At 47.4% G+C, this 25721-nt stretch overlaps 1 protein-coding gene across 2 annotated transcripts; it reads right to left on the bottom strand.

Annotated features, from left to right (window-relative positions):
- Positions 1–1722: 1722 nt before the first annotated feature.
- Positions 1723–23730, bottom strand: NSFL1C (NSFL1 cofactor). 2 transcript variants are annotated; one of them, XM_032859016.1, is made up of 10 exons: positions 23591–23730; positions 21119–21216; positions 15336–15410; positions 13383–13388; positions 12618–12783; positions 11918–12010; positions 10778–10887; positions 9792–9929; positions 3192–3356; positions 1723–2130 (listed from the first exon to the last, which is right to left on the bottom strand). In XM_032859016.1, the coding sequence occupies exons 1-10, from the start codon at positions 23693–23695 to the stop codon at positions 1968–1970; spliced, it is 1119 nt and encodes a 372-aa protein (XP_032714907.1). In that variant the 5' UTR covers positions 23696–23730; the 3' UTR covers positions 1723–1967. The 2 variants fall into 2 exon arrangements, with proteins under 2 accessions (XP_032714907.1, XP_032714908.1); XM_032859017.1 differs by lacking the exon at positions 13383–13388 and having other exon boundaries at positions 23591–23729.
- Positions 23731–25721: the final 1991 nt, after the last annotated feature.

A 25721-nucleotide genomic window follows, 5' to 3' on the forward strand; every position in this document is an offset into this window, starting at 1 on the left:
AATCCCTCTGACCTCGGGCTAGACGCCCGCTCTGCCTGACCTGTCGCGGCTGGTAACAGTCAGACCTGCTGCCTTACCTACTTCCCCAGGCACGGTGGGGGTGTGAAGAGCCCTTTGTAAGTTCTTCCAGATGATGCAGATCCTAAGTGGTGTTTTTATGATCTCTCTGGTACGTACTAATTAATGCAGAATGAACGTAAGCAGAGTGTATGCAAACAGGGCCAGGGGTTGGGGGATGGAGTGTACACAGACCCAGGGCACAGAGGTTAAGGGCGCAAGCTCTGGAGGCAGGCAGACAGCACCTCATCACTTACCAGCCATGACCTGGGCTTTAGGGTTTGCATTGCAGTAGCTACTGTCATTATACTCCTTCAGAGCAACCCATTAAAAAGTACAAAACTCTGATGTCCTCGTTCTGGTTTTTAATGGTCAAGGTGACAACAACTTACAAAGTTTTTTCAGACCCGCATTTCGTTTCCGTGGCCACCTCTGCCTGCCAGACGTGCCGAGGACCTTGCTGCCCTGGCAGGCCCCTGCCAGTTTGGGATCAGAAATACCAAGCCACATCCCCGTCTCAGGATGGGTACCGGGGGAAACCCCAAGCCCTTCCCTAGCTCTGGGGTTGGGAAGCCGTATTCCTGTCTTGCCGCAGGGGTGAAGCAGGAAAGAGCAAGTGTGTGGTGAGCAATGTCTGGGAAGGGGACTGAGGCACATTATGATTCAAAACCAGGAGACTCTGAGTCAGTGCTGATTCAGTCTGTGGTTCAGCTATTAGGGTGGTGGAAGGACTTCCACCTGAGACCCCTGTGACCCTCCTCTGCCAAACTTGCACAGGAAGCACGCTGCTGGGAGGAGGCCTTCATCAGGGGGAGCTCGTGCCTGTGCTGTGACAGTCAGAGGGCGGCAGGGCAGAGAACTGCGCACAGGACCTGCACACTAGAGCTGGGGACGCTGCACTAGCCCTCAAAATGGACTCAGCAGGAGCCTCTTGCAAATGCTCACACAGTGGAAGGGGCTCGTGGCACAGGGAAAGCCTCCCTTCGTCACCATCTGATTTGCCCTGCGCCGTGAGTGGAGAGCGCAGGGACAGTCGGATTCCCTTCCTCTCCTAGGCCGAGAGCTCTACTCTGCACTCACTTGGGTTGGCAGGAGCTGCTTCCCAATGAGAAAACACCCTATCTTGTCTCCCAGGTACAGATCTATGCATACGGAGTAAATAAGGCAATGGCAGAACGGCTGAGAAAATCAGGGTGCGAGTAGCCCAGACAGGGGAGGAAAGGGCTGGGGCAGGTGGAAGGCAACAAAATCCCAACTGTCCCAGGTCCAGGGAGCTCGAATTTCCCAGGATTTGAGTGGAAAGAGCACAGGGAAGTATTTATTCTCACCTGAAGGGCTCATGGGCATCTAGATCTAACCTCGCACTTCAGGCACTCCTGCTGCTGCCCAGCTTGATCCAGTCAAGAGGTTTGTTCTCGGGAGCAAGTGGCTACAAAGCCTCTTTCTTCAAGTGCCGGACTCCCTTCCCAACAAAGGGGAACCCTCCACTAGTCATCTCAGGGACGGTGGGTGGATGCTAGCGGATGCAGTTGTGGGCCACAAGCCATTTTCAAGCAGCAATCATGGAAGGGAGGCTCCTCCCCACACACCCTGGAAATTAATGTGATTTTAAAGCAATCAAAGGCGGCTTCAGTGGGAGAGGTTCCGTACAACATGCTGGTGATATTCCTTCAATTTTTTTGGTTATTTTTATTTTTTTCTTTAAAGTCCATTGATCGTTCACAAAAACCCAGGAAATGCAACTAAGGAGAAAACAATGTCCAACCGAGCTCTAAGAACCCAGAGCTACGGAGGAGACGTGGCACTGGACTGCTGGGTGTGCGGGAGGGGGGTTGGGAGGGGTGGTCCCCGCGGGGCAGCTGGCCGTGGAGGACGCAGGAGGGAGATGAGGCTGCCAGCCAGGCGGGCGGCTATGTTAACCGCTGCACGATGACGGCGTTGAGGAGGTTGGCTTCCTTCAGGGTCTGGCTCTCATCAGCCAGCTCTTTGTTCGGGAAGGTAGTCATGAGGACAAAGCTGGTGGCAGCCATGGCCGGCCGGGCGTCCACAATGAAGAGTCGGATGTCGCTGATCCTGGTGGAGCGGGGGTGAGTGGGGAGGTGGGTGAGCAGGGCCCTTCTCTGCTGTCCACAACCCCCGGCCATCCTTCTCCACAGGGCAGCCAAAACACTCACTTGGAAGCACATCAGATCATGTCACTCCCTTGCTTAAAACCTTCACGGCTGCTCCCCGTTTCTTGGGATAAACACTGACCACCTTACTGTGATCCCTGCCTATTTGATACCACCCTCCTTCCCTTCATTCTCTATCTTCCTCCTCCTAGATTTTCAACATGCCCGGCTTCCAGCCCACATTCGGGTCCCTTCTCCTAGAGGCTCCGCTTCCTGACCCACCTCCTGTAATCCTAATCACACTCGTGTCACAACTTAGCCCACATGAGACCCCTGTCAGCATGAACGGACTGTCAAGCCATTCCCTGGGCCCCACATGTGCTTTTGGTTTAGTTGGCCTATGGCTAATGAAATTCAGATAGGACTATTCCAGAAAAAGGAGTTGCCAAATACCTATAATACTAGTAACAGTCCTTCTCTGCTAATCTCTTCAATCTTTCTGTGCCTCAGTTTCCCCATCTTTAAAATGGGGTTGGCACAGTTTGCTTTAATCCAGCCCAGATGATCTGAAACAGTAGAGCAGGTATTCTAGTATTCTCAAAGGGCATATCTAGAAGAGACTTTGACAGCCCAGTGGTTTTCAGAGATCCCCTGGAGGTGGGTGGGTAGAGAAAGCCAATTGGAGGGGATGATGGCCCTGTGCCCTCCCCTACCCCCATCAACCACAGTGGTTTTTATTCTTCTGTACTTGGGTTTTACCACGAAATCTTCTGTGAACAAATGCTGTGGGTGCTAAAAAGACCCTGAGAATTCTAATCCCCTAATTTTACATGTGAGGAGTGAGACCCACAGCAGGGAAAAAGCAGTTACTGGCCACACTTAATGCCAAGAGCAGGGACTAGAACCAAAGGCTTTTGACCTGCAGACCTTCCCATCCCACTATCGCCTCCGGGGTGGCATGGAGTGCCTGCTGGTGTTCAGGGGGCCCTCCCAGGATAAGCAAGGCCAGACGGCGCAAGGCACCTGTGGCTGTGGTTGAACTTCTGCACCAGCCTCCCGCCGTCGGCGAGCCGTATTTGGATGTTTGTGGTGGGCTGTGACTCGTCGATTGAGACGGAAGAGCTGGCTTTGGCTTCGTTTTCTGCCTGTTGGGCTGGAGAGCTGGTATTCAACACCTGGGGGGCCGTGCTAAGGAAAGAGGAGCATGTCAGGCCGCACATAGAAACAAGGCCCCTGGAGGAAGCAATCCCGCCTCAGAGTTGGCCTGAGCACTCGTTGTATCCGGGACTAGGCTTGCTGCTGCCACCACAGGGAGCGACGGAGACAAGTCTGACCTCATGGAACCTACCTACAGGCCCAGCAGGATGCGCTCAAGCCCTGAGTCGCTGCTATCTTCCTCACTCCTGAGTAACTGGGGCAAGTGACTCACCCCCTTCTTCCTTGGTGTCCTTAAAGCAGTACGCAAGACAGCCCACAGCAGGACCAGACCAGGCTGAGTTTAAGCCTCAACGAGAGAGGGCAGTCTGCAGTAGAGGGGGCCTGACACAGCCTGGCAGGTGACTCCTGGGCTGTAGGGACCAGTCCAGACTCCTTCTCTGTCACAGAATTTTCTGGCCTGCATTGCCTAGTACAACCTTACTCGTGTGCACATTTATTCTCCTGTGTCAACTATCAGAAGGGGGCAGAGATTTCCCACAGGCCAACCAAGTACCCCATACCATAGGGATCAGTTACACATTACAAACAGGACGTGGTATCTGCTGCAGTGTTTAGAGCTCAGATCTTAGATCAGATGGACCCGGGTCTGAATTCACCTATTAGCTATGTGGTGCTGGGCAAGTTACTCAAACTCCCTTAGTGTCAACAAGGGTAGTAATGAGGATCTTGAACAAGGGTTAAGGCTATGTGTCTTACTCCGTTTTTGTTAGGGATAAAGGGGACAATTACATACAGCACAGACAGGTACAAAATGACATATACAATTCTCGGGGTGCCTGAGTGGCTCAGTCAGTTCAGTGTCCTAATTCTGGATTTCTGCTCAGGTCATGATCTCAGGGTTGTGGGACTGAGCCCCACATTGGGCTCCGTGCTCAGTGTGGAGTCTGCTTGTCCCTCTCCCTCTGCTCCTCTCTGCTAGTATGCACGTTCACTCTCAAACAAAATCTTAAAAACAAAAGAAAACACCTCCCAGTTCTTGACAACTGTTGGGAGGTTTCACTTCTCTTCTGTAAACACCTGTGCATCTCATTTCCCAGCCTTTCTCTTAGCAGACACCGTAGCCCAGACCCATGCAGAGAAAAGTCCATGAGATGTCCGCTTGCTTGCTTTCCTAAGGCTCTAATGACATCAGTTTTTAAACCTCTCCTTTCGCCCTGGATCTTTATAAGCTTAAAACAATACCCGTAGCAAATCTAACAGAAAGTACTTTCCCAAGTGTGTTTTCTGAGATCCAGTCCCTCCATCACCCAGGAAGGTTATAGAAATGCCACAAAACAAACTGGCAGCATCGGAAGCCACTTGCATATTAAACGTCTTGAGAGACTGTGCAGTTAAGGCAAGCTTACTCGACCACCACATGCTTTGCACGTGGGACTCAAATGTGAGCCAGGGCATACAGAGAAACCACAACACCCCAGACTTCAAGAGATGCTCACGAAGTTCAACATTACCCCTGTAAATGCCTAAGACTGACTCGGTTTTGCTTGGGAATTCCATGGGCATTAGGCCACCTGTCTAATTAGACTGTAGGTGGCCTGTCCCTCAACTGTTCATGTAACACTTCCAAGGACAGAACAGGTACTCAGTGAAGCTACTGCCGGCCAGAAAGGGAACCCTCACATCTTCGGTCAGGCCTACAGCGAGAGAAGCTGTTCCAAGAGAGCCCAGAGGATCCGTACGGGCAAGGGTGGGGAACGCAGGGACATGGGAATGGCGTTCACTTTGTGCAGGTGCTGTCTCTGTGGGGGGGTTTGATAGCCACAGCCTCATGACTCATCACAACTGTCCTCTGAGACGGTATGGTCTCCATCTCGCGGGTGGGAAAACAGAACTGCATGCTGTAGGGCAGTTTTTCAACTTTTAAAAACTTACGTAACGAACAAGCTTTCTCTCCCTGCATTTGGTGTGTTCCTACCAGCCAGGACTTGGTCAAGCTTCCCATGCTATGGTTTACTTCAAGAAACAAATACCTACATTAAAAGTGCTTTCTCAAACCTGTCCCCTGCTCCCAGAGAATCTGATACACCTCTCACTCATGAGCTAGGGGACCCTCAGCAATTAGTGAACATCTGGGCTTCTCCATTTCCTTTTCTGTAAAAGGGGAATACTATCCCTATGCCACCTCCATACCTCTTAGGGCAGGCAGTCCACTACATGGCAGCCGTTCCCATGAAGGAGAGTCAGCGTGATGCTGGAGAAACAGCACAGGACCGGCCATCAGCAAGCTGGGCCGAGGCGGAGTATTTCATGCACAGCAGTTCTTTTAATCCTCAGTGGTGTATGAGGTAGGAATTCATCATTACTTTTTAGGTGAGGAAACTGAGGCACAATGGGATTAAGCAATGTGCACCAGGTCCCAGGGTTATTTTGAGGTGAAGCTAGGACACAAGCCAAGCTACCTGGCTCTTGTCCTGTGCTCTAACACCTGCCATACTCTCCCACCAAGCCTTGGAGTCAGGTAGACCTAGACCTGGACTTATGGAACACTGTCCCAAGACAGTTTGCTCATCAATAACATGGTAGTTAAATGAAATTTCTGGTTGAGATAACAGCTAAAAATAATGCACTGTATCCAGCATAGACTAGGAACACAAACAAAGACCTATGTCTATGTAAGAACATCTCAGATGCAATACAGCATGGGAGGTAAGAGCAGAGACTGGAGGGAACCCATCTCTACACTAACCAGCAGTGTGACCTTGGGTGTGACCTGACCTCTGCAAGGCTCAGAGTCTTCATTTGTAGCCTAGGGATTGAAACAGGATTAAAGGTGGTAACACATATGAAATGCTTACTCCAGTGCTTTGCTAACAGCAGAAGAACACTCTAAAAGCTGATTACTACCATTCCTCAAGGTCCTGCCCCACTTATATTTGTCTACATTCTGGACCCAAATCAGCTGGAGATGCTACTGCCTGGCCATGGGCTGTAACTGAAGATCACCTAAGGGGCACTCCCAACCTACACAGCCCTCAAGGAGGGTAAGGACTGGAGTAGGGGGAACCTCCACACCAGATCTTACAGTTCTTATTTGTAGCAAGACACTCAAAAAGTAGTAGGTGCAAATAGCTCTAGTTGTTTACGAGAGCCACATGCATTGGTTCAAGGGAATGAAGCCTTGGGTCTGGTGTTTCTGGAGAACTGCTGGCACTTGAGCCATACCTCGCAAGGAGCGGCTGGGTCATCTGAGGCAGAGAAGGCACTTCACCCAGGGACGGGAATGGTCAGATCAGACATCCAGAAGTTTCTTTACTATCTCCCTGCAAATACCATACAACTCACAGGGCAATAGTGCCTCACCCAAATTGAGAGCCTGAATCACCCAACTGCTCATTTCCTTTGTAGTCAGGAATTAACTGGACACTAAGGTGCTTTGCTGTCACAATTATAAGCGCTGACAACTTCCCCGTCTCTTTACAAAATGACCACTGCAGAAAGAATGGTGGGCAGCCGAAACCCAATCCCGGTAGCAGCAAACCCACACCCTCCCAGGGCGTTCTTGGTGTTTTCTATTCATAATCAAATAGAGGCTGTCTTTTCTGGACCTTCAGATTAGTTCCCATCCAAACAAACAGACGTAAAACCTAAAACAATGAAGTTTAATACAACTTTAAGAGTTTTCTCAAGTTTTTGAACTGAGAACAAGTTATTCATTCAGATAACTGGAGAAAAAACCCAGGACTGACTAAACTTTTTTTTTTTTTTTTAATTTGACAGAGAGAGATCACAAGTAGGCAGAGAGGCAGGCAGAGAGAGAGAGACATAAAGAGAGAGAGGAGGAAGCAGGCTCCCTGTGGAGCAGAGAGCCTGACGAGGGACTCGATCCCAGGACCCTGAGATCATGACCTGAGCTGAGGGCAGAGGCTCAACCCACAGGCACCCAGACTGACTGATTTTTTAGGCAAACCTGAGAACATTTTCTTACTTTTGGCTCTTGATCATTTTAGTTGACAAGATGACAATGTAAAATGATGCAAAATTTATGGGAAAAACTAGAAAAAGCTGTCCATCTGGTATAGACTGAAAAGCTAAAACCTTACTTAGCTTACAAAACCTCATTTAGCTGTATAAAACATGTCTTTTGCTCATTTTTCATAGAAAGCCAAACTGAAATTAAATGAAAGTGGCACTGGCAAAGAATATTTATTTAGACAAAATCAAGCTCTGTCAAACACCTGATTATCAAAATCTGTCTCAACTTGTTGGATTCATCCTCCACACTAATAAAATTATTTATTCCCCTCTTGCTAAAAGAGATATTTTAATTTTGGGGGGCACCTGGGTGGCTTAGTAATCTGCATTCAGCTCAGGTCATTACCTCAGAGTCCTGGGATCGAGCCCCACGTCAGGCTCTCTGCTCAGCAGGGAGTCTGCTTCTCCCTTTGACCCTCACCCTGCTCATGCTTTCTCTCTCTCCTTCAAGTAAATAAAATCTTAAAGAAAAATTTCTAAAAATTTTTTGAGATGTGTGGAGTCTTGCACAAATAATATAGACTTTCCAGTAACAGCACTTCCCATCAATATCATGAAGCCAAACAAGCCCAACTGTACGGTTTTCTGGGTCCTTCCTTACAATAGCTGGTGGGCAAAAATGGATACATCCTTTCTGGAGGACAATTTGACACCATCTTAAAAATATGAAGACCTTGTGAGCCAGCAATTTTACTTCCAGCCCAAGATTAGAGGGTATACAAAGATTTAATTAGAGATATCCATTGCAATGTGGTTCTTAATACTGGCAACTGCCTAAATGGTTCACAGCGGGGACTGGTTAAACTATAGCACATCCTTAAGATCAAAAGTTATGTTAGTATTAGAAATAAGATTGTAGAAATACATTTACTGGTGTAGGTAGCCATATTAGTTTCATTAAGCAAAACAAGTGATAAAACAGCATTCCCAATTTATACACATACACACCCACACATATAGGACTAGAATGATACTAACTGGATAGACCTGGGTATTAGATTGTTTTTATTCTTGATCTGTATTTTCTATTATTTCTTAAAAGAGAAATATATTTTATTTTAATAATTAAAAAAGAATTATCTAGCGCTCTACAAAGGTTACCACAGCTGGCAGGGAAGCCACAGACAGGACCACTCTGAGGACAGCGGTCTTGGGACTAACTCACAGGCCCAATGTGGTGGACGAAATGAGAGCAGGGCGGACTTCCTATTTTGGTCTTGGGAGATTAGCCCATTGGTCTCTAATGTCCTGAGCTATCACCTTAGCTCTTGATAAGGCATAATGGCCAACAGGGAGGCAGGGAGTCCACGAGGGCCCAGCTGAAGCTCAAAGGGCACAGCCCCTGGCAGACCACACTCCGATCCCTACAGATGGTGATGAGGTGAGCACAGGCAGTGCCTAGCTCAAGAGCTGTCAGGTCTAGATCAGAGAGGGTGCTCACTGTACAGGTGTGGGAAGAAATGCCAGTCAGAAGGCCAGGGTTCCAATCCTGGTTCCACCACATACCAGTCATGCCTCCAAGGATAACCCTTAGAGTCCAAGAATCTCAGCACTCCTTCTGTAAAATAATGCTCTAATATCAGCAGGGAGGCTCACTATTCCAAGTGCCTCTTCTGGGCACAGCTCTCTGAAGAACACTGACCAAGTGACTCCATGGACAGAGCTGAATGGGCCTCTGACGGAAGGCAGCCCGAGTATGGGTTGGCCAAGGTCTGGTGGGAGAACTCTACCTATCACAGGCAACAGTGATTTCAACCAATCAGATCCTATCAGGGGTCTGAATGCAAGATGGAGGCAGTGGCAGAGGACACAAGGCTGAAAAAGTCACAGGAAGTGACAGTGAGTATCAGGCAGGGCCAAAGGAGAGATAAGGGCCACCACAATGGTGGAGCAGCCACCTGCACAGGGCAATAATGTCCCTGAGCTTCCTTGGACAAAGCTGCTATAATCTGGGCTGGGTGGGAAAGTCCAGGATTTCTCATCCCTCCAAATCCCCATTTCCGGTGACCCAAGAAAACGTGTGTCTGTTTCAGCCAAAAGCCATGAAGGAGGTTACTACTGCTGCGAACAGGATAGATTACTGAATCAAAGCAGCAACGTACTGCCCTTCCTGCTTACTGGCTGCTCACTGTGGAGCAGCGCTCTGGGTTCCTCAGTCGCTAAGGAGGTAAGGACTCTCATCAGTCCCATTTCATACTTGGGCAAACTGAGATTATATAGTCGAAGGTCATATGGCTAGAAAGTGAAGAAGAGATTTTGAAACTCAGGTCTTTTAATACCAAAGCCCACGGTCTCCACACTCTTCCTCCCATACAAATGAAATGTGCAATGGTCTTAACGGTGAAGAGCTACATGTCAAGTGAGTGAGATGCAGGGTCTGCATGGGCGGGGAGAGAGACCAGCACATCCCACTTCTGCCTGTGCTGCTCTTACCTGCCCAATTTCTGACCCTCTCCAGTGAAGGCTTTGAAGGCTCCCTTGGGCTTCACAAAATCCTCATCCCGATGGTCTTCCATGTCCAAATTCACCTGCCCACCGTGAGCTAACCTCCGCAGCTCTGCTGGCACCTCCCTGCAGGAGAAAAAAGGCAATGCTGGGCTCCACAGAGAGCAGCATGGGAATGGCAGTGATGGGTGCAAAGGGAGGAGAAGCATCCTAGTTCCAAATGTGAAAGTCGCTGGGTCCCCACAAGGAGCAGCTACTTCAGTGGCTACTGTCTGCCTCCCACGTGTCTCTCGCTTGCTCAAAGTCACAACTGAGACCTCTATCTTATTTGGTCACTTGGTTGTGTCCCAGGCCCAGAAGGGAAAAACAGACACTCAAGCTTTTAGATCTGTAAATCTGTATTTTAACCATGTTAAATCTGCTTAAATTTTTTTTCACTGCTTGGGGCACCTGGGTAGCTCAGTGAGTTGAGAGTCCAACTCTTGATTTTGGACTCATGATCTCAGGCTCCTGAGAATGAACCCTTCATTGGGCTCTGCACTGAGTATGAATGTGCTTGAGGTTCTCTCTTCCTCTGCCCCTCCCCATGCTCACATATGCGCACACGTGCGTTCTCTCAAAATAAATAAAAATTTTTAAATATGCGGGAGGAGGGCTGCCGGGGTGGCCCAGCCAGTTAAGCATCAACTCTTGGCTGCAGCTTGGGTCGTGATCTCAGGGTCATGGGATCGAGCCCCACATCAGGCTTCGTGCTCAGCGCAGAGTCTGCCTGAGATTCTCTCTGTCTCACTGTCCCTCCCCAATGCACTGCCCCACTCTAAAATAAATAAATAAATAAATAAATAAATAAATAAATAAATAAATAAATAAATCTTTTTTACTTCTGAAATAATAAACATTTCGATCAGCCCCTTCTTTTCCATCTCCCATTCCACTCACTGACATGGAACCCAGAGGAGGGCTTCTCTTCTCACCCTCTGCGGATAGACTCCAAAAACTGGGCATTGGATGGGTCTTGGTAGCTTCTGAGTTCACCATTGTCCAGGCTGAACCCACTCTTCCAGAGCTTCAATACTACATGAACCTGTGACAAAAGAAGGTAAGTAGTCCATACACTGTCAGGAAACTGACAAGCATACTAATGTGACCCTGCAAATTAGCAGGTTCTTACTATTTTCCTGTGTCATTATCAAAACATAGACAGACACGCCACACACATGCATGCATGAGAAAATCCAATCAACCACCAAGTATTAACCTAAAAGAAGGTGATATGGCAACAGATTAAGAGCATGGACTTTGATTTAAGCAGATCTGGGTCTGCATCTCGATTTTGCACTCACTAGCTAAGTGCTTCTGAGCAAGTGACTAAGTCGAAGCTGTGGCTTATCCGTAGGGTTGCCAGTGTGCTTGGCCTGTAGCTCGTGCTCAACTCAACTGCCGTGGCAAATATACTCATGGGACTATTTTGCAGTTATTACAAATGCTATCTCTGTTAATTCCCCATACATATTCATAGTAAAGGGTCAAGGCTACAAACCAACATATTAGCAGCTGCTGCCTCAGGTGCACACGGTTTTTATTTTCCTCTTGCTTAACTTTATTTTGGAATAAAACCCAAAAATGATTAAAAACAGATACATTATAGAAACTAATGGTCACAAAGCCAAACATCTGTTTACGGCACAATATTAAATTCACAAACCTCAAAATTACTGATATAGTAGGAGACACTTATTGGAGAGGGGACCCTAAACACAGAAAAGGACTGAATAGTAGTCAGGAAAATATTTTCAAAGTTGTGTTCTAGGCCTCCTTCGGTGGACTGAAGCCGAAGTTCTTTAGCCATGTCCACACCACCAGAAAACCCCAGAATCATCCCTCTGCCCAAGGTTCACAGAATGCTCAGGAAACGCCTTCATTTATCCCTCTTCTCTGCTCACCCCTTCTCACGAGTGCCCCTGCCTGTCAGATAATCCTCCCCATTCAAGGCCACAGTAACGGCACTGCCTCTTCCCTTTCAGAGGCTGCTGGTACAAATAACATATGACCAACTACCTCTGAAAAATGGCAGAGCAGTCTATGAGCTTCCCAAAGAATGTAAATGCACTCACATCCTGGCCAGAATGCCGCCTCCTTTCTCCTGCCACGTAGGCAGACTCTTCCTCCGGTGCTGCCCCCAGGCGATAGCCACCCCCTGCAAATGGCTACAGAACACAAGTTCATAAACATTTGAGGAGATGGTGATGGGTCACTCAGATACAATGACATACCTCAAGCTTCTTACCTACTAGGTGCACTTGCTCTGGTACTGAACTCAGGGCCACAGGGCCAGGCAGTATGGTAGATGAATGAAGTGACCAGGATTGGGGGGCGGGCGGGGGGCACTGCTTGGCTAAAGGGAAGAGCTGCTACTAAGCTCTAGTTAATTATGGTCATGCAGGAATCTGGGTGCAAGATAATACTGAAGACTTTCTGACTTTTCCAAAGATGACAGAAATCTAGAATTTATGTAACACAGGTGCTACTAATTTAATTAAAACAAAAAAGGTAAAACACTGAGTAAATCAAGTTGGCCAAATAAAACAGTATATAGGACCTGTTCTAGCCCACAGGCCGAGATTTGAAAACTGCCTCAAATCTTGATTTCGTGTTAAAAGGTGAGAGAAACTACACTGCTCTTGCACTTATAAGAGCAAGTGAGCAGTGAAAGACAAAACAAAACAAATTCAGTCACTACTGGAATAAGAAAGGGCTCCCCCCAACCCCCAAAACCAGAGGCCTATGGCCACAGACAACAACACTTATGCTCACTTTTGGTTTACTGGTTTCTCCAGGGCTCTTGGTCACTCGCTCCACAGCTACAGCTCCATGTTCCTTGGCACCTTTAAAGAGATCATCCACCAGCTCGTTGGGACTTTTCTTCCTGGGAGGGCCGACAATCTGCTGTCCACTTCTCTCTGAGCCCCCAGCATAAAACCTGCATAGAAAATACATGTCTAACACTAAACATACTTGGAAAACATGAATAGAGCAGGTGTCAGGCACTGGGCTAGGTGCTAGGCACACTGAATTAAAGGGTGCAATGTCCATCTTTAAGGAATTTACTGTCTAGTTGGGGAAACAGGTTAAGTAGGCAGGCAGGCATAATGCAGTGTGATCAGCAATGCAGGTCAGTAAGGGGTACTCTGGAGCACTGAGCTGGGGAGGATAATCACGGCTACCTAGAATATCTTCTGGGCTGAGTCCTGAGGATGAGGATACATTTTATCAGGTGAAGAAACCAGGGAAGGGCATTCCAGGCATGCATGACAACATGCCAGGTCCAAAAATAGTCCCAACTGGGAATTATCCATCCAGTGGCTAGCACCTCTCTAGGAGACAGCAGCTATGGTCACAGGCAGAAGCAGCTACCACTAGCAGCTCTAGGTTAACAGAGGCAGCGGTGTGGTTAGCACGAGCAGCTAGGCTCCAGTGTTGGCTCTGCCACTGAGTGACCCTGGGCAAACCAGTGCATTGCCCTGTATCTCATTTTCCTTATCTCTGAAATGGGAGGGAAGGACCACATGCCCTACCTACCTGCTCCTTAAGTCAGGGCCATGAGGTTCAAATCAGCAGATGTATGCAAAAGAACAAGCACAGAGTAATGCACACATGTGAGGTGGTGTGATACAGCACCGAGAGCTCACCCAAGCTTCACCTCACCTTGCTATTCTGGTGATACCCTCTGGGGCATTGAGAAGAGGGTACTGAAGAAGGTCAGGGAAAGCCAAATACAAGCCCCAAGATACCCACACCAGGCTCTGCAATGGGCCAAACATGGCTTGAGATGAAGCTAGCAGTTTTTAATCTGGTTCTAAAAACCAGTACTCATGTAGCCCGGCTAGCCACCTGCTTGTTGCTTCTGTTCACTGCTAGGTCAACAGTGTGTCTCCCAGTGGGGAGAGCTGAGAACCTATAAAATTAGTCCCAGCTTTCTGTTTCCTGACATTCCCCACTGAATGCAAGGCAAGCCACGGGCCTTGACAAGGACGACAGCACCAATGTCATCAGGTCTGAAATGCTGAGGGGCTGAGGATGTAATCAGGATGTGAAATAAAGGAAGGTCATCACCTGGAGGATGTGACAGGACAGGAAAAGGAGGCAGCGGCCATTTAGAAGTTGGGCATTCACATACTTGATGGCATTGCCTTTCACTCAAGGAATGTAAAACTCTGAACCTTGAATGTATCTAAAAAGAAGGCTGTGAGGCAGTGTAAAGGTCACTATATGGATGAAAACAGAGAACAGAACACATGTAATTTCTCAGCCCACTTCCCAAAGAGTGACCATCATGAGATTATTAAATTTCCGTAAGGGTTACTATAATGATCGTTAAGAACGTCTGAGAGACCGAGGCAGGGCCCGTGGGGAACTCAAAGCTGTGAAATGAGGCTGCAGATGAAGTTCTGCTCAGCAGACTGAAAAGTCTTTATAATGGAATCTCAAAGCCTTGGCTTATGAACTAAGAGCCTGTGATCAAGTGATTAAAAATATTCATTCCCTCAACCTGCACTTTCATTTCTAGAAACTACCCCAAGAAAATAATCTGAAATGTAACCTAAGATTAATACACAGAGATGTTCACACAATGATATTTACAGTGGTAAAAAACCATCAAAAACTTAAATGTTGGACAACCCGTATGATGAATTATTACTGTAGTTGTTGAAAACACTAATGAATCTCAGTGGTACAGAGAAATACTGAATAAATAGCATTAATCCAACAAAAAACAAGACACAAAATTATTTGACTATCACCATGTAAAATATAATACCAAACAAAGTACATTTATAAACAGAGCAAAGACTGAATAGAAATACACCAAAACATTAACTCTAGTTACTAAAGGGTGTGTAACTGTTACGTTTTCTCAGTACACTATTCCATCTTCCACAATGGACACTATTTTTATTATAGCATTCCTAATGGTTAAAAACAGACAAATAGTATGTATGTGTTTGCATTGGGGGAATACACACTGATAAGCCTTTAATTCTGTTTATAATGTGATATATTGCCTTTTCAATTAAAAAGAAAAACAAAACAAAAAAAAAAACAAAAAACAAACAAACAAACAAAAAAACCAAAAAAAAAAAAACCAAAACCAAAAAAACCCTGGAAAGATATACACCCAAAATAACTGATACCTGGTGACCATTGGAAGACCAGGTATTATGAATAACTTTTTTCCTTTTTACTTATTTGTTTCCCTTCCCCAACACTCCTCAACAAATACATCTTCTTTTAATAATTAAAAAAAAGAAAAACCCAGAATACCCCAAAAGAAAAAAACAGTAACAGGGGAAAGGGATGACTTCTAAGCTAGAAGGACTGGGAGACTATTTCTGGAATATAACCTACCCAGACTAGGCCACAGTAGTAATGGCTAATGATAATTGAGCACATTATCCTTCTAGGTCCTTCTAGATGGCTTACACATTATCAAGGACATTCCAGTGGACTCTGCACCCCCCAGCAAAGACTCACCTCTGGCCCTCTTCCTCCTCCTCCTCCTCATCTTGGTCATGAATGAGGTCTCTGAAGGATGTCACCCTATTATCACTGGAGACACAGAAAGGAGCAAAAAGATATCGGGAAGAGTTAAACAAAAGTAGCCCCATTAGCAGCTGCTAAGGAGTTGAGGACACAGGGGTTTAATTTTTTTGGTGGGGTAGAAGAGGATTTACATGAAAGAGGGCTAACCTTTCTAACAAAATAATGTGGAATTTTTCTTCAAGGTAACACAGGACTGCAAATAAATTAGAAAGGGCTATTGTGAAATAAAATGGAGTCCATTTAAGCTCTCCTATAGGGAGGAAAGAGGAACAGTATGGGGTGTGTTCTACTTTAAAAACTTATGACTGGATAGCTATTTTCATCACTTAATTCTTATTACTTTTTCTTTAACAGATTTGTATTATTTTTAGATAATCTCCACACCCAACATGGGGCTCAAACCTACAATCCTGAGATCAAGAGTTGCATGCTCCACTGACCAAGTCAGTCAGGCACTCCTCTTCATTTAATTTTTAAAAACTGAACTGGACACCAGGTCTATAAAGATGCCCAGACACAGCTCTTATTCTTCAGTTGCTATAGGCTCATGGCCCCTGTTAAATACTGTGAAGTATGGGTTGTAGCAGAGGGAAGCACATGGCACATGTGGGTACAGAATGTCTTGTCCTTCACGGGGTGGGGATGGTGGAACATCGAGAAAGTTTTCCCAGGAAAATGCAACATTTGGACTGTGTGCCAAAGAATGAGTGGACTGCCAGTCAGGTAGAGAAAGGGCAGGAGGCTGGTGGGTAAGGGAGCAGCAGGGCACAGCAGGAAAGGGGTATACACACAAACACAAAGTAAAACTTTCCAGGAAGGGCAAGCTATCAACAAGTGAAAATGAAATGAGTATGTGGCTGAGGATATCTCTGCTTCTGCTGCAGGTCAGTCAAGAACAAGTCTTTATTGGCGTTTAGGAAGAAAGCAGAGCTGTATGTGGGGCTGGAGAGGGCACAGAAGAGTCACCTCTGACATGAAGAGTCACCTCCCTCCTCTGACACTGTTTTAAACTGTCACTTTTTTTCCAGTTTAGATTGTCTTCAAGGAATTCAGAAATCATGAGACACATTTTATAAAATGTATTTCTTAGGGGAACAAGTAAGTTCTCTACAACATGGGGGTGGGGAGAAGAGGATAATATAGGCTTACAGGGGCTAGACTGAGAAGGCTTAAGGAATTGTTTTCTACAGAGAAAGCTGCAGTTCAATCTTAAAGATTTATATCAAGGAGACAATCAGAGGATAGAACAGGCTTTGAAGTGCCATCAACTAGAAAGGAGAGAACAAAGACCAATTAATGTAGCAAATGGACTGCCTGCTTGAGTTAGCAGAGAGCAATGACCTGGGCATTCCTGGGTCTCTATACGACACAGTTCAAAAGGATCCAAGTGACAGATGTGTACTCTGGCCCTGAAAGGCTAATTTCACTCATTCATCTTCCCAGGGGGAGTTTTCCACAGATGTTCAGCCTCGCATCCATGGGAAAAAAGCCCTCTCTCTGTTGTTAAACACCTTTAAATACCACGTGTACATGTGCTTGAGCAAACCACTTGTTCTGGCTGAAGATTTGAGTCTTTCTCCAGAAGTTCTCCCATCCAGACTCTGACACTATCTGACACAGACTCTGGTGTCCATATACCTGGTTCCAATCCGGAGTGAGCCCACCCAGGGATCTGGGGCATGCTAATGAAGTTCTCAAAGTCTTTGTGTTCTCAGGTGCCACTGGGACCAATCACAGCACCAACCCCTCGGGCTTCCGTGAGCTGTTAGAGCACTGATGCCTGGTGCAGCACATTACAAGTGCTTCTCGGTCCTCAGGCCGAGAGCATCAGCAGTATCTGCGAGACTGAGAAATGCCAGTCCCCAGGCCTGCCTTACAGTCCCGGAGTCAGACACTCTGCAAGGAATGCCCAGCGCCCTGCACTTGAGAAGCTCTCCAAGTAATTCTGACACATGGTCAGATGTGAGAGCTGCTCTGGGGTAGTGCTCTGAGATTACCTTATGACACGGATGACCAGGGGACATCACCAATTTTAGAACAATTTGTCCTTTGTCCTCCACAAAGTGGCAAAATGTCTCAGAAATTTCCATTTTTTCAGCATTGAAACTCTATCTCCCAGGTACCCCGGCACCCTGAAGTGCACAAAAGTCCTTTGTCAGATCCATTTTTCATAGTGAAGGAAATGTTGTTCCTGTGCTGTCCAGTATGGAAGTCATAGTCACACGTGACTACTGAGTTTCTGAAATGTGCTTAGGATGAATGGGCCGCCTGGGTGGCTCAGTGGGTTAAACCCTCTGCCTTCAGCTCGGGTCGTGATCTCAGGGTCCTGGGATCGAGCCCTGCACTGGGATCTCTGCTCAGCGGGGAGCCTGCTTCCCTTCCTCTCTCTCTGCCTGCCTCTCTGCCTGCTTGTGATCTCTGTCAAATGAATAAATAAAATCGTTAAAAAAAAAATTTACTCTCCCCCAACTTCCCCATTCCCCTTCCTCCTCATTTAAAAAAAAATTAATTTAATTTTTAATTAATTTTAATTTATTTTTTAAAATTTTTACTATTTAACTAATTTTAAATTTAATCTAATTTAAACTAATTTAAACAGCCACATGAGGCTATAGGCTCCTACACTGGATAGTACAGTTTTAGAGAATCAGAAAACAGCAGTCCCTGACATCCTAAGAAAGTATAGTTAAGCTGGATGAAAGAAGAAAAGGAAGAAACTCACCGCTACCTCCTGCTCTACCCTGTGCTAGGTACAGAGTGGGAGGTGCTGGACAGGGCGGGTAGCACGTGGCAGAAGCAGCTCTTTATATACACAGACTTGGGCTTAAATCTGCCGTAACAGCAGCTGTGAGTCCCTCAATCTTTCTAAGACCCAGTACCCTACCTACTTCCCAAGTTGTTGAGGCATAACAACCTAGGTAAGAGTATCTGGCAGAACCAGGCAGAGATGATGGGTGCTCCTGAAATTTTAGCCCTCCCACTTCCAGGAATTTACAATTTACTGAGGGAGAAAACGTGAAGTTAAGTATCAGAAGAGTTCAAGACGACCCACAAGAGATGTCACCAAGTAGTATGTGGACACAGGTCAAGAAGCAAACGAATTATAGGTGACTAGATTTCTGAGTAACAAGACCATGGCATGCTGCCTATGGGGTGGGGATAACACACTCAAAAGAGAAGGTAGGGACTGAGCTAAACCTGGAAGGACCCATGGGAACTGGACAGAAAAGAGAGCAGGCATGGCCAGTTAGGTGAGAGGCTCAAACAAAAGCAGGAAAACCAAAAATGAGGAAAAATTGAGATATCAATGAAATCCGTTTGGTGGGACTAAAGATCTGAGAGACAAGGAAAAGGGGTAAGATTAGGATGGCTGGTTCAGGGCCAGCTCTGGAGGACCCTGTATGTCCACGAAGGGAGGCAGTACATCATTCTGGCTGAGAGCTGAATGCTGGAAACAGAAACAGAGCCACATTTAAATCCCTGTTTTACCAGCTGTTTACCATGGGAAGACACCCAGCTTCAGTATCTTCATCTGTAAAATGGGTAGAGTAACAGTACCCATACATAGGGTTGTAGTGAGGACTAAAGACATGTACATGTAAAGGTTTAACCCAGGGTCTGGTACCTGGCAAGTGTTCAAAAAATGACAGCTGTAATGACTGAGGAGTTTAGAATATCTTTTAGCAATGGTCAACTTCTTTATGTTCCAAAGACCTTGGAAAATCTGATAAAAGCTATGTATTTTCTTGCCAAAAAAGAAAACATACACACAAAATTCTGCCCACAACTTCAGGTCATTTATAAACCTTCTCCCATTCCAGATTCTAGAATCAATGGAGGACCTCACTAACAGAGTGCTGCTCCGCAGCAACAGTAAGGACATGAAACAGCAGTCAAGGAGAGGACAGCAGGGGCAGAATGGGGTGCGCGGCAGCAGGCCAGGTGTCCTGCATGTAGCAGTCCAGTCCCTCAGGGTGGCGGCAGAGACGGTTGCACACGCAACTCCTCTGAGGGGCTAGTACAAGTGTGGCCTCTCCTGAGAATGCACTCCGTCTTTTCCTTTCCGGCAAGGACAATGATGTAACAGACTGTGTCCTCCCTCTCCATTTTTCTTGGCTTCACCCAGGCTGAGTACCAGGTCTGAGGCTTACCCGAAGCAACAAAGCAAGGCCTTTAGGCCTGCACATGTGTTCAGTCCCTGTTGGCCTTAACACTAAACTCTATTTCCTCGATTCTTTTACTTATAGGTCTATTTTTTACTATGTATTCGTTGTCGAAAGAGAGAGGGGACACACAGAAAAAGAATGGGGATGATGAAAACCAATGCTGATAACAATAAAAGGAGAATGGCTAACATGTGCTGAGTTCTACACGCTTTGTAAGTTATAGTCTTTTAATCTTTCATGTTATAGGCACTGCCCATTTACCAGGTGAGGAAAACCGAGGCACTGAGATGTTCAGTAAACATCCAAGGACACAGAGCTCCCAAGTAGCAGAGCTGGGATTTGAATGTAGGCAGTTGGGCTCGTAGGCCTATGCTCCAATAAACCACTGCCTTGATAGGGCTTTAAAGCTACTAGCAGAGAGAAGTGCAAACTTGTGACTGATATCAGGCTACATTTCAACTCCCCCCGCCCCCTCATGTCTGACACGCCAATATCCCCACAGTAACCGGGGGTACCTATTAAAGACTCACCCAGGAAATCAGATGGAACATCTACCTAACAACCATGTTCCGGTAGTAACAACCAGATGAGCCATCACCCATACCTTGTAGGTCAGTCCCTAATTAATAATTAAAAGATCAACTGCCAACTACCTCTTTTCTCTGGACACGGGAGACAGGGAAAGAAGTTAGGAAGGAACAAAATCTGGGGTTAGTGCTCCTTCTTCAAAGGGCGGAAATGTAATTTAAAGCTTGGATGCCCTTAGAGAGAAACATAATTTACATTCCACTGGCAAAGAAACACTCTATCATATGCTGAGGTTGATTTAAAAACCAAACAATTTTTTCTGATGAAAACATAAACCAGAGGGTAGAAAACAAATCAGGCTAGAGCAGAGGGGAGTTGTAGTTCAGACACCTTTGTAGGAAGAGGCCCTGCCTGTCTCCTGGAGGACCAGCACTGTCTCACTCCGCAGATCACAGCAGTGACCTGCCATGGGAACCTTAGGTGGCTGTGACAGGGGATGTAAATTGGATCATAAAGGTTAACTCTGTTTCATTTAATCAATCTGGGGAAGAGTGGGTTACACAGGTTTATTTTCTCTAAGACTATACAGAGTATAAGACTATACAGGCATCCTAAAATATCAAAAGAGCCTTTCTAAAGTCATCTAGTCCAATCTTTTACACCTATAGCCCCCAGAAAGAAGTCCTTTGGTTTCTACTTAAAAACTTCTAGAGATGGAGAGATCACTCCTCACATTCATAAATAAAAGACCCTTAAACATCTTAAAAGCAGGTTCTGTGGTTCCCCCTAGGACTGGGCCATAAACCACAGTCAGGTAAGAGTCTCTACTGCAGTGTGCTGTGCCTCTCTACAGGAGAGGAACATGTCATGTGAGGAACTAGTATCCACCAGTTAAACTAACTTTCTTACTCCAACCCACTGGTCTGTATCCTCACGATTAATCCTCCATTAAGTCAGGAAACTGGTCTTCCTCACTGTTGGTAGCACACCCAAGTAGCAATAATTGAAGTTGGCCCTTACCTGGGGGCTGTGCCTCTGGACACTGAACTGGGGGTTGCCTGCGAAATCGTCACAAGGTCTTCGTCCCCTCCATCCTCATAAAAGCTCGCTAGGGCGATCTGCAACAGAGACGTAGTAACTTGGGATTCTTAAACAGGCCTTCATTTAACACATATTTCCTTTGAGTGCAAAAAAGCAAAGTCACGAAGATACGGCTCACACTTAGAAGGTGGTCTCTATCTGGGGACCACAGAACATGATAAAAAGATAGCAAGCATCTCTCTTCTTATCACCTGAAACAAATTCCATCCACTAAGGGAAATAATAGAAGGCAAGAAGGCAGGCTAGGATGGAGACACTCCTCATTCTCATTTTACTAGGAAATGTGATCCAGTAAAAGCAGTGTACATTTACTGAGCATTTGTTTATGTGCCACGTTGTTCTGAACATAACTCTACATGTGTTAACTCATTTAATCCTCGAAGAACCATATGTAATTGGTGTTACTGTCTCATTCTATAGCTGATACAGAAACACCGAGAAATTAAGAAAATTCCCGAAGTTAAGCAGTTGGTAAGGACTAGAGCCACGTTCCATCCCAGGCAGTCTGCTCAGGCCCTTACTCTCAGCTTTTAATAGACAGCCAGGAGTCTGGAACAGGGAGACTGGTACAAATTGCTTTGTTTACTTTCTCACTAAGGCCCAGTTTCCTCATCTATGCAACGCAGACACCTGTCCCACCAACGCTGTGCAATGAATGAGAGGACCCAATAACATTCCTGCACAGTCATGCCTTAGCTCTCCACATACAGCAGGTATACGGGAGTCTTTTGGCCATTTGTGTTTGGTTGTTCTCTCACTGATTCTCACTGTTCTCTCACTGTTAGGTATTTACGAATCACTTTAAACAAGTAAGAAAGAGCACTGAGGTCTACGGAGATGAAAAAGATATGGTTCCTGTCCTCAAGACCACCAGCCTTAGAGTAGGCAATGAGCCCCTGTGGGACGTAATCAGCCAGTCAGGAGTACACCTTCATGGGATATAACAAGTCAGCTGGAGGCAGCGTGCTGTCATAGGACACCCACTGAAATTGAGGGGGGCCTACATTCCAGTCCTGGCCCTGGCAGGCACGTCATGTCACATGCACGAGCCTCAGTTTCCCTACCTGTAGTGTGAGGAGACTGGGACTGATGACCTGGCAACTGGGTAACACTGTGAGCGCCTAGGTTTTCCAGGCTGTGGCTGCATTTTGTATTTCTGCCCTGCACAGGGCTGCACGCTGTGTGTACAGGCGTGACACTACGCCTAACTCTTCTGCTCTGCGGGAACCAATTTAAATGGCAGAGTCAGCAGACCCACTTTAAATCCCAACCTCACTCTTTACTGGCTGTGAGATCTGGGACATATCACTTGCCTTCTCACCGTCTAACTGCTCACCTATACAGCGGAGGTAGTTTTCTTTACCTCACTCTTGTTAGGATTAAACAAATCATCACCTGCTAAGTGCCTGGCACTTGGTGCTTCAATGCTCTGGAATCAGAACTGAGTTCTAAGGCTAACTTTTCCAGTCCATAGCTAGTGATGCCTTGAGCAAGTTTCTTAACATCCCTAAACCTCAGCGGCAAATTGCAAAGATTAAATAATTTTAAAGATACGTAAAGGAGTTAGAATAGCACCTGGCTCATGGTAGGGAAGCAAGAAATACTAATCATTGGCATCCACCTAAGACGCAGGCAGACCAAGACCATTTACACAATTCCTTCTCCAATTAATTACTGGGTGCCCATTATGAGCCGGGAGCTGTTCTGGGCACGGGAGATTCAACAATTTACAAAAATCCCTCCCACGTGTAGCTCCTGTTAATGCCTTAATTAACAAGTACTTCATGAATACGTAATACGCGCCAGTACACTGGACGATAAACTCCGCGAGCCTCCCATTTTACAGAAGACTTAACCAGGAAAGACGAATAGGCTCCAAGGTTGCGCCACCACCCTGGAGGGAGTCTCCCCCAGGAACAGGGTAGAAGGGGGCGTGGGCCAATGTCTGGGCCGGGGTGCTCCCTCAACCCGCAGCAGGGGCGGCGTGAAGGGAAATAAACGACCACCTCCTCCCCCGCGCAGCTCCACCTCGGACCTGGCCATTCCCGCCCCGCCCGGCCCTAGCCGAGCCTCGGCGCGGCCGCCACGCCCCCCGGCTCCCTCTCCACGCGGGTCGCGGCAGTGCCCAAAGTCTCGCTGGCCCCGCGAGCGGACGAGGCGGAGGGGGGACCCGAAACCCGGCAGAGGAGGGCCCGGCCGGGGCTGGCCCGCGTTTTCCCACACCCAGCCGAGGGGGCGACGCGTGGCAAGCGGCCTCAGAACCCCGAGGCCTGGGTCGGGCCGCAGCCCGGTGGGATGACTGTGCGCTTCGGCCACCGCGGGCTTGATGCGCCGGACGCCCGCCTCCCGCAGCCCCCGGCCGGCCCGACGCAGCCGGCCCCGCGCCGCTACCTGCAGGTCCCAGCCGGCCGACTCGAGGAAGAAGCGGGCCCGGTCCTCTTCGGCCCCAGTCACCGCCACGAACTCCCTCAGCGCGTCCTGTCGCTCCGCCGCCATCTTCGCTCTGTGCGCCGGCCGAACCGCTCCGGCCACCGCCGCACAGCCTCAGCCCCGCAGCCGCGTTCCGCCCGCCCGGTGGACCAGACCCAGCCGAGAGGCGCCCGCCCGCAGGCCCCGCCCCATGCGGTGCCTCACGCAAAGCCCTCCGTGCGGGAAACGCCCCCTGCTCCGCGCCCTCTGGCGGCCGCGGCGCGGATCTGCAGCCGAAGGGCGGGGGCCTGGTCTTCCTGGCACCTGTGGGCTGAAGGATCTCTGGAGGAGTCAGATACGTAATTATTCATTGACTCAGTCCTTCATTTCATTCATTTATTTATTCGTCCATTCACTTCCTTGTTCACAGATTTACTGAATGCGATTAAAGAACCTGGTGCTCTTCCAGGGATGGGGACAGGCAAAGAGCAAAACGAATTCCCTGCCCTCTTGCTCACATTCTAGGGTAGAAAATAGACCTGGAACAACAGGTCCCTCCTCTGCTCTCAACACTAACCCCCGTAGCAGACAGAATCTTCTGGCCGGCAAGACCGGTGTGAAATACGCCCGCCCCTCCATCTCATCTCCTAGGCTTCCCTAAATTCCTCTCCTGCTCCCTACTTGCTGCCAAGCGTGCATTTGCATCAGAGCCTTTTGCCAGCGGCGGCAATTCCCTTTTTCTTTACCAGTGGGCAAGGTGTTCCCTGGCTTTCTTCAGTCTCCTGCTCCAAGGGCACCTTCTGAGACCCAATCCCGTCTTGTAAGTCCTCAGCTTCTTTGCCCTCTTGTCTCTTGCCATCCTGCCTGGCATTCTCTTCTCTTCCTCTTCCCTTTGTCAGCTTCTGCACATCCCCTCCCTTCAGTTTAGGTATTCCCTCTTCAAGGAGGCCTTTCTGCATCCCTGGGCTCTCCACCAGATATCCTGTGCACGCCCTGTGATGCCATGTTAAGTGTCACCCTTCCCCAAGGGCCACCATTCCCGTGACAGCAGAGTCTGTGGCTGTCTCAGGCACAATATGGCTTATCAGCACTCACTCTGGACTCAGCCTGGGGTTGAAACCTAAACATGAAGCCGATTACCTTTAGCCTCAGTATCCTGATGGGTAAATGGAGCCCCTTATAGTACTTCAGAGGGAGGTGTGAGGATCCAGTGCAAACTGTTCAGAGATATACTTGACACTTACTAAGCCCTCTGCAAATGTTAGTTGTCATTTTATTTCCTGGAACCTGCAGTCACTGGTATAAAATATTCACTTAATGATCTTTTGCTGAATTAATGAAGGAGTGAATGAGTGAGACCAAGTATCTGAGCAGCCAGATGAGAAATTCAAGGTCACAATCTGAGGACAAGGATACAGGGCAGGTACCTGGCCCCCTGATGAGTGGTGAGCTGACTCTGGGATATGATCCAATTTCAATAAATAAAACTTGTCCTTTTCCATAAAACAGGTGCCTTCGTGGTGGGGAGAAATGGCCTGAGTCCTCCGACCCATAAACATGCCTTCCCCAAGTGAGGTGGCTGCAGAGACACTGCCCTCAGTATTCATCGTGGATGCAGTCTGGGCTCTCAGGGACAAGCTGGCTGGTGAGGGCGGGCCTCTGCCATCTCTGGGCCTCAGGTCCTGCTTTTAAACAAGGAGAGGGGATGGAAGCTGGGCCAGTCCAATGTTCACAGCCTCCTCAGATCCACATCCCCTTTTTCATAAAAAACACTTCTATCACCCCTTTGCTACCTTAAATGGAATTCAGATATAATAAAACTGACCTACACATGTTGAAAAAATCAGCATTGTGTCCTAACTGGAGAAATAATTTGGAGTAAAATGATCTGTATTTCAATTCTCAGGGATAAATATAATGCAAGACAAAATGAACCATTTAGGGGCTTGCCTCTATGTACAGGGCTGTTGTTTGTTTGTTTGTTTGTTTAATTAAGTACGTTCCACACCGAGTGTGGAGCCTAACATGGGACTTGAACTCACAAACCCTGAGATCAATACCTGAGCTGAGATGAAGAGTGGGACACCTGTACAGGCGCCCCTGTACAGGGCTG

The sequence above is a fragment of the Lontra canadensis genome, unplaced genomic scaffold, assembly GCF_010015895.1.
Source record: "Lontra canadensis isolate GAN:19392208 unplaced genomic scaffold, GSC_riverotter_1.0 scaffold16, whole genome shotgun sequence".
Taxonomy (NCBI): domain Eukaryota; kingdom Metazoa; phylum Chordata; class Mammalia; order Carnivora; family Mustelidae; genus Lontra; species Lontra canadensis.

What these genes read in the sequence shown, in the direction of transcription:
- NSFL1C (XM_032859016.1), bottom strand. Translation starts at nt 23,695, where the DNA reads ATGGCGGCGGAGCGACAGGACGCGCTGAGGGAGTTCGTGGCGGTGACT. An exon ending in GGCGGCATTCTGGCCAGGAT is followed by an intron (nt 10,888 to 11,917) that starts GTGAGTGCATTT and finishes CTTTTGTCACAG; the next exon opens with GTTCATGTAGTATTGAAGCT. An exon ending in TTGGAGTCTATCCGCAGAGG is followed by an intron (nt 9,930 to 10,777) that starts GTGAGAAGAGAA and finishes TTTCTCCTGCAG; the next exon opens with GGAGGTGCCAGCAGAGCTGC.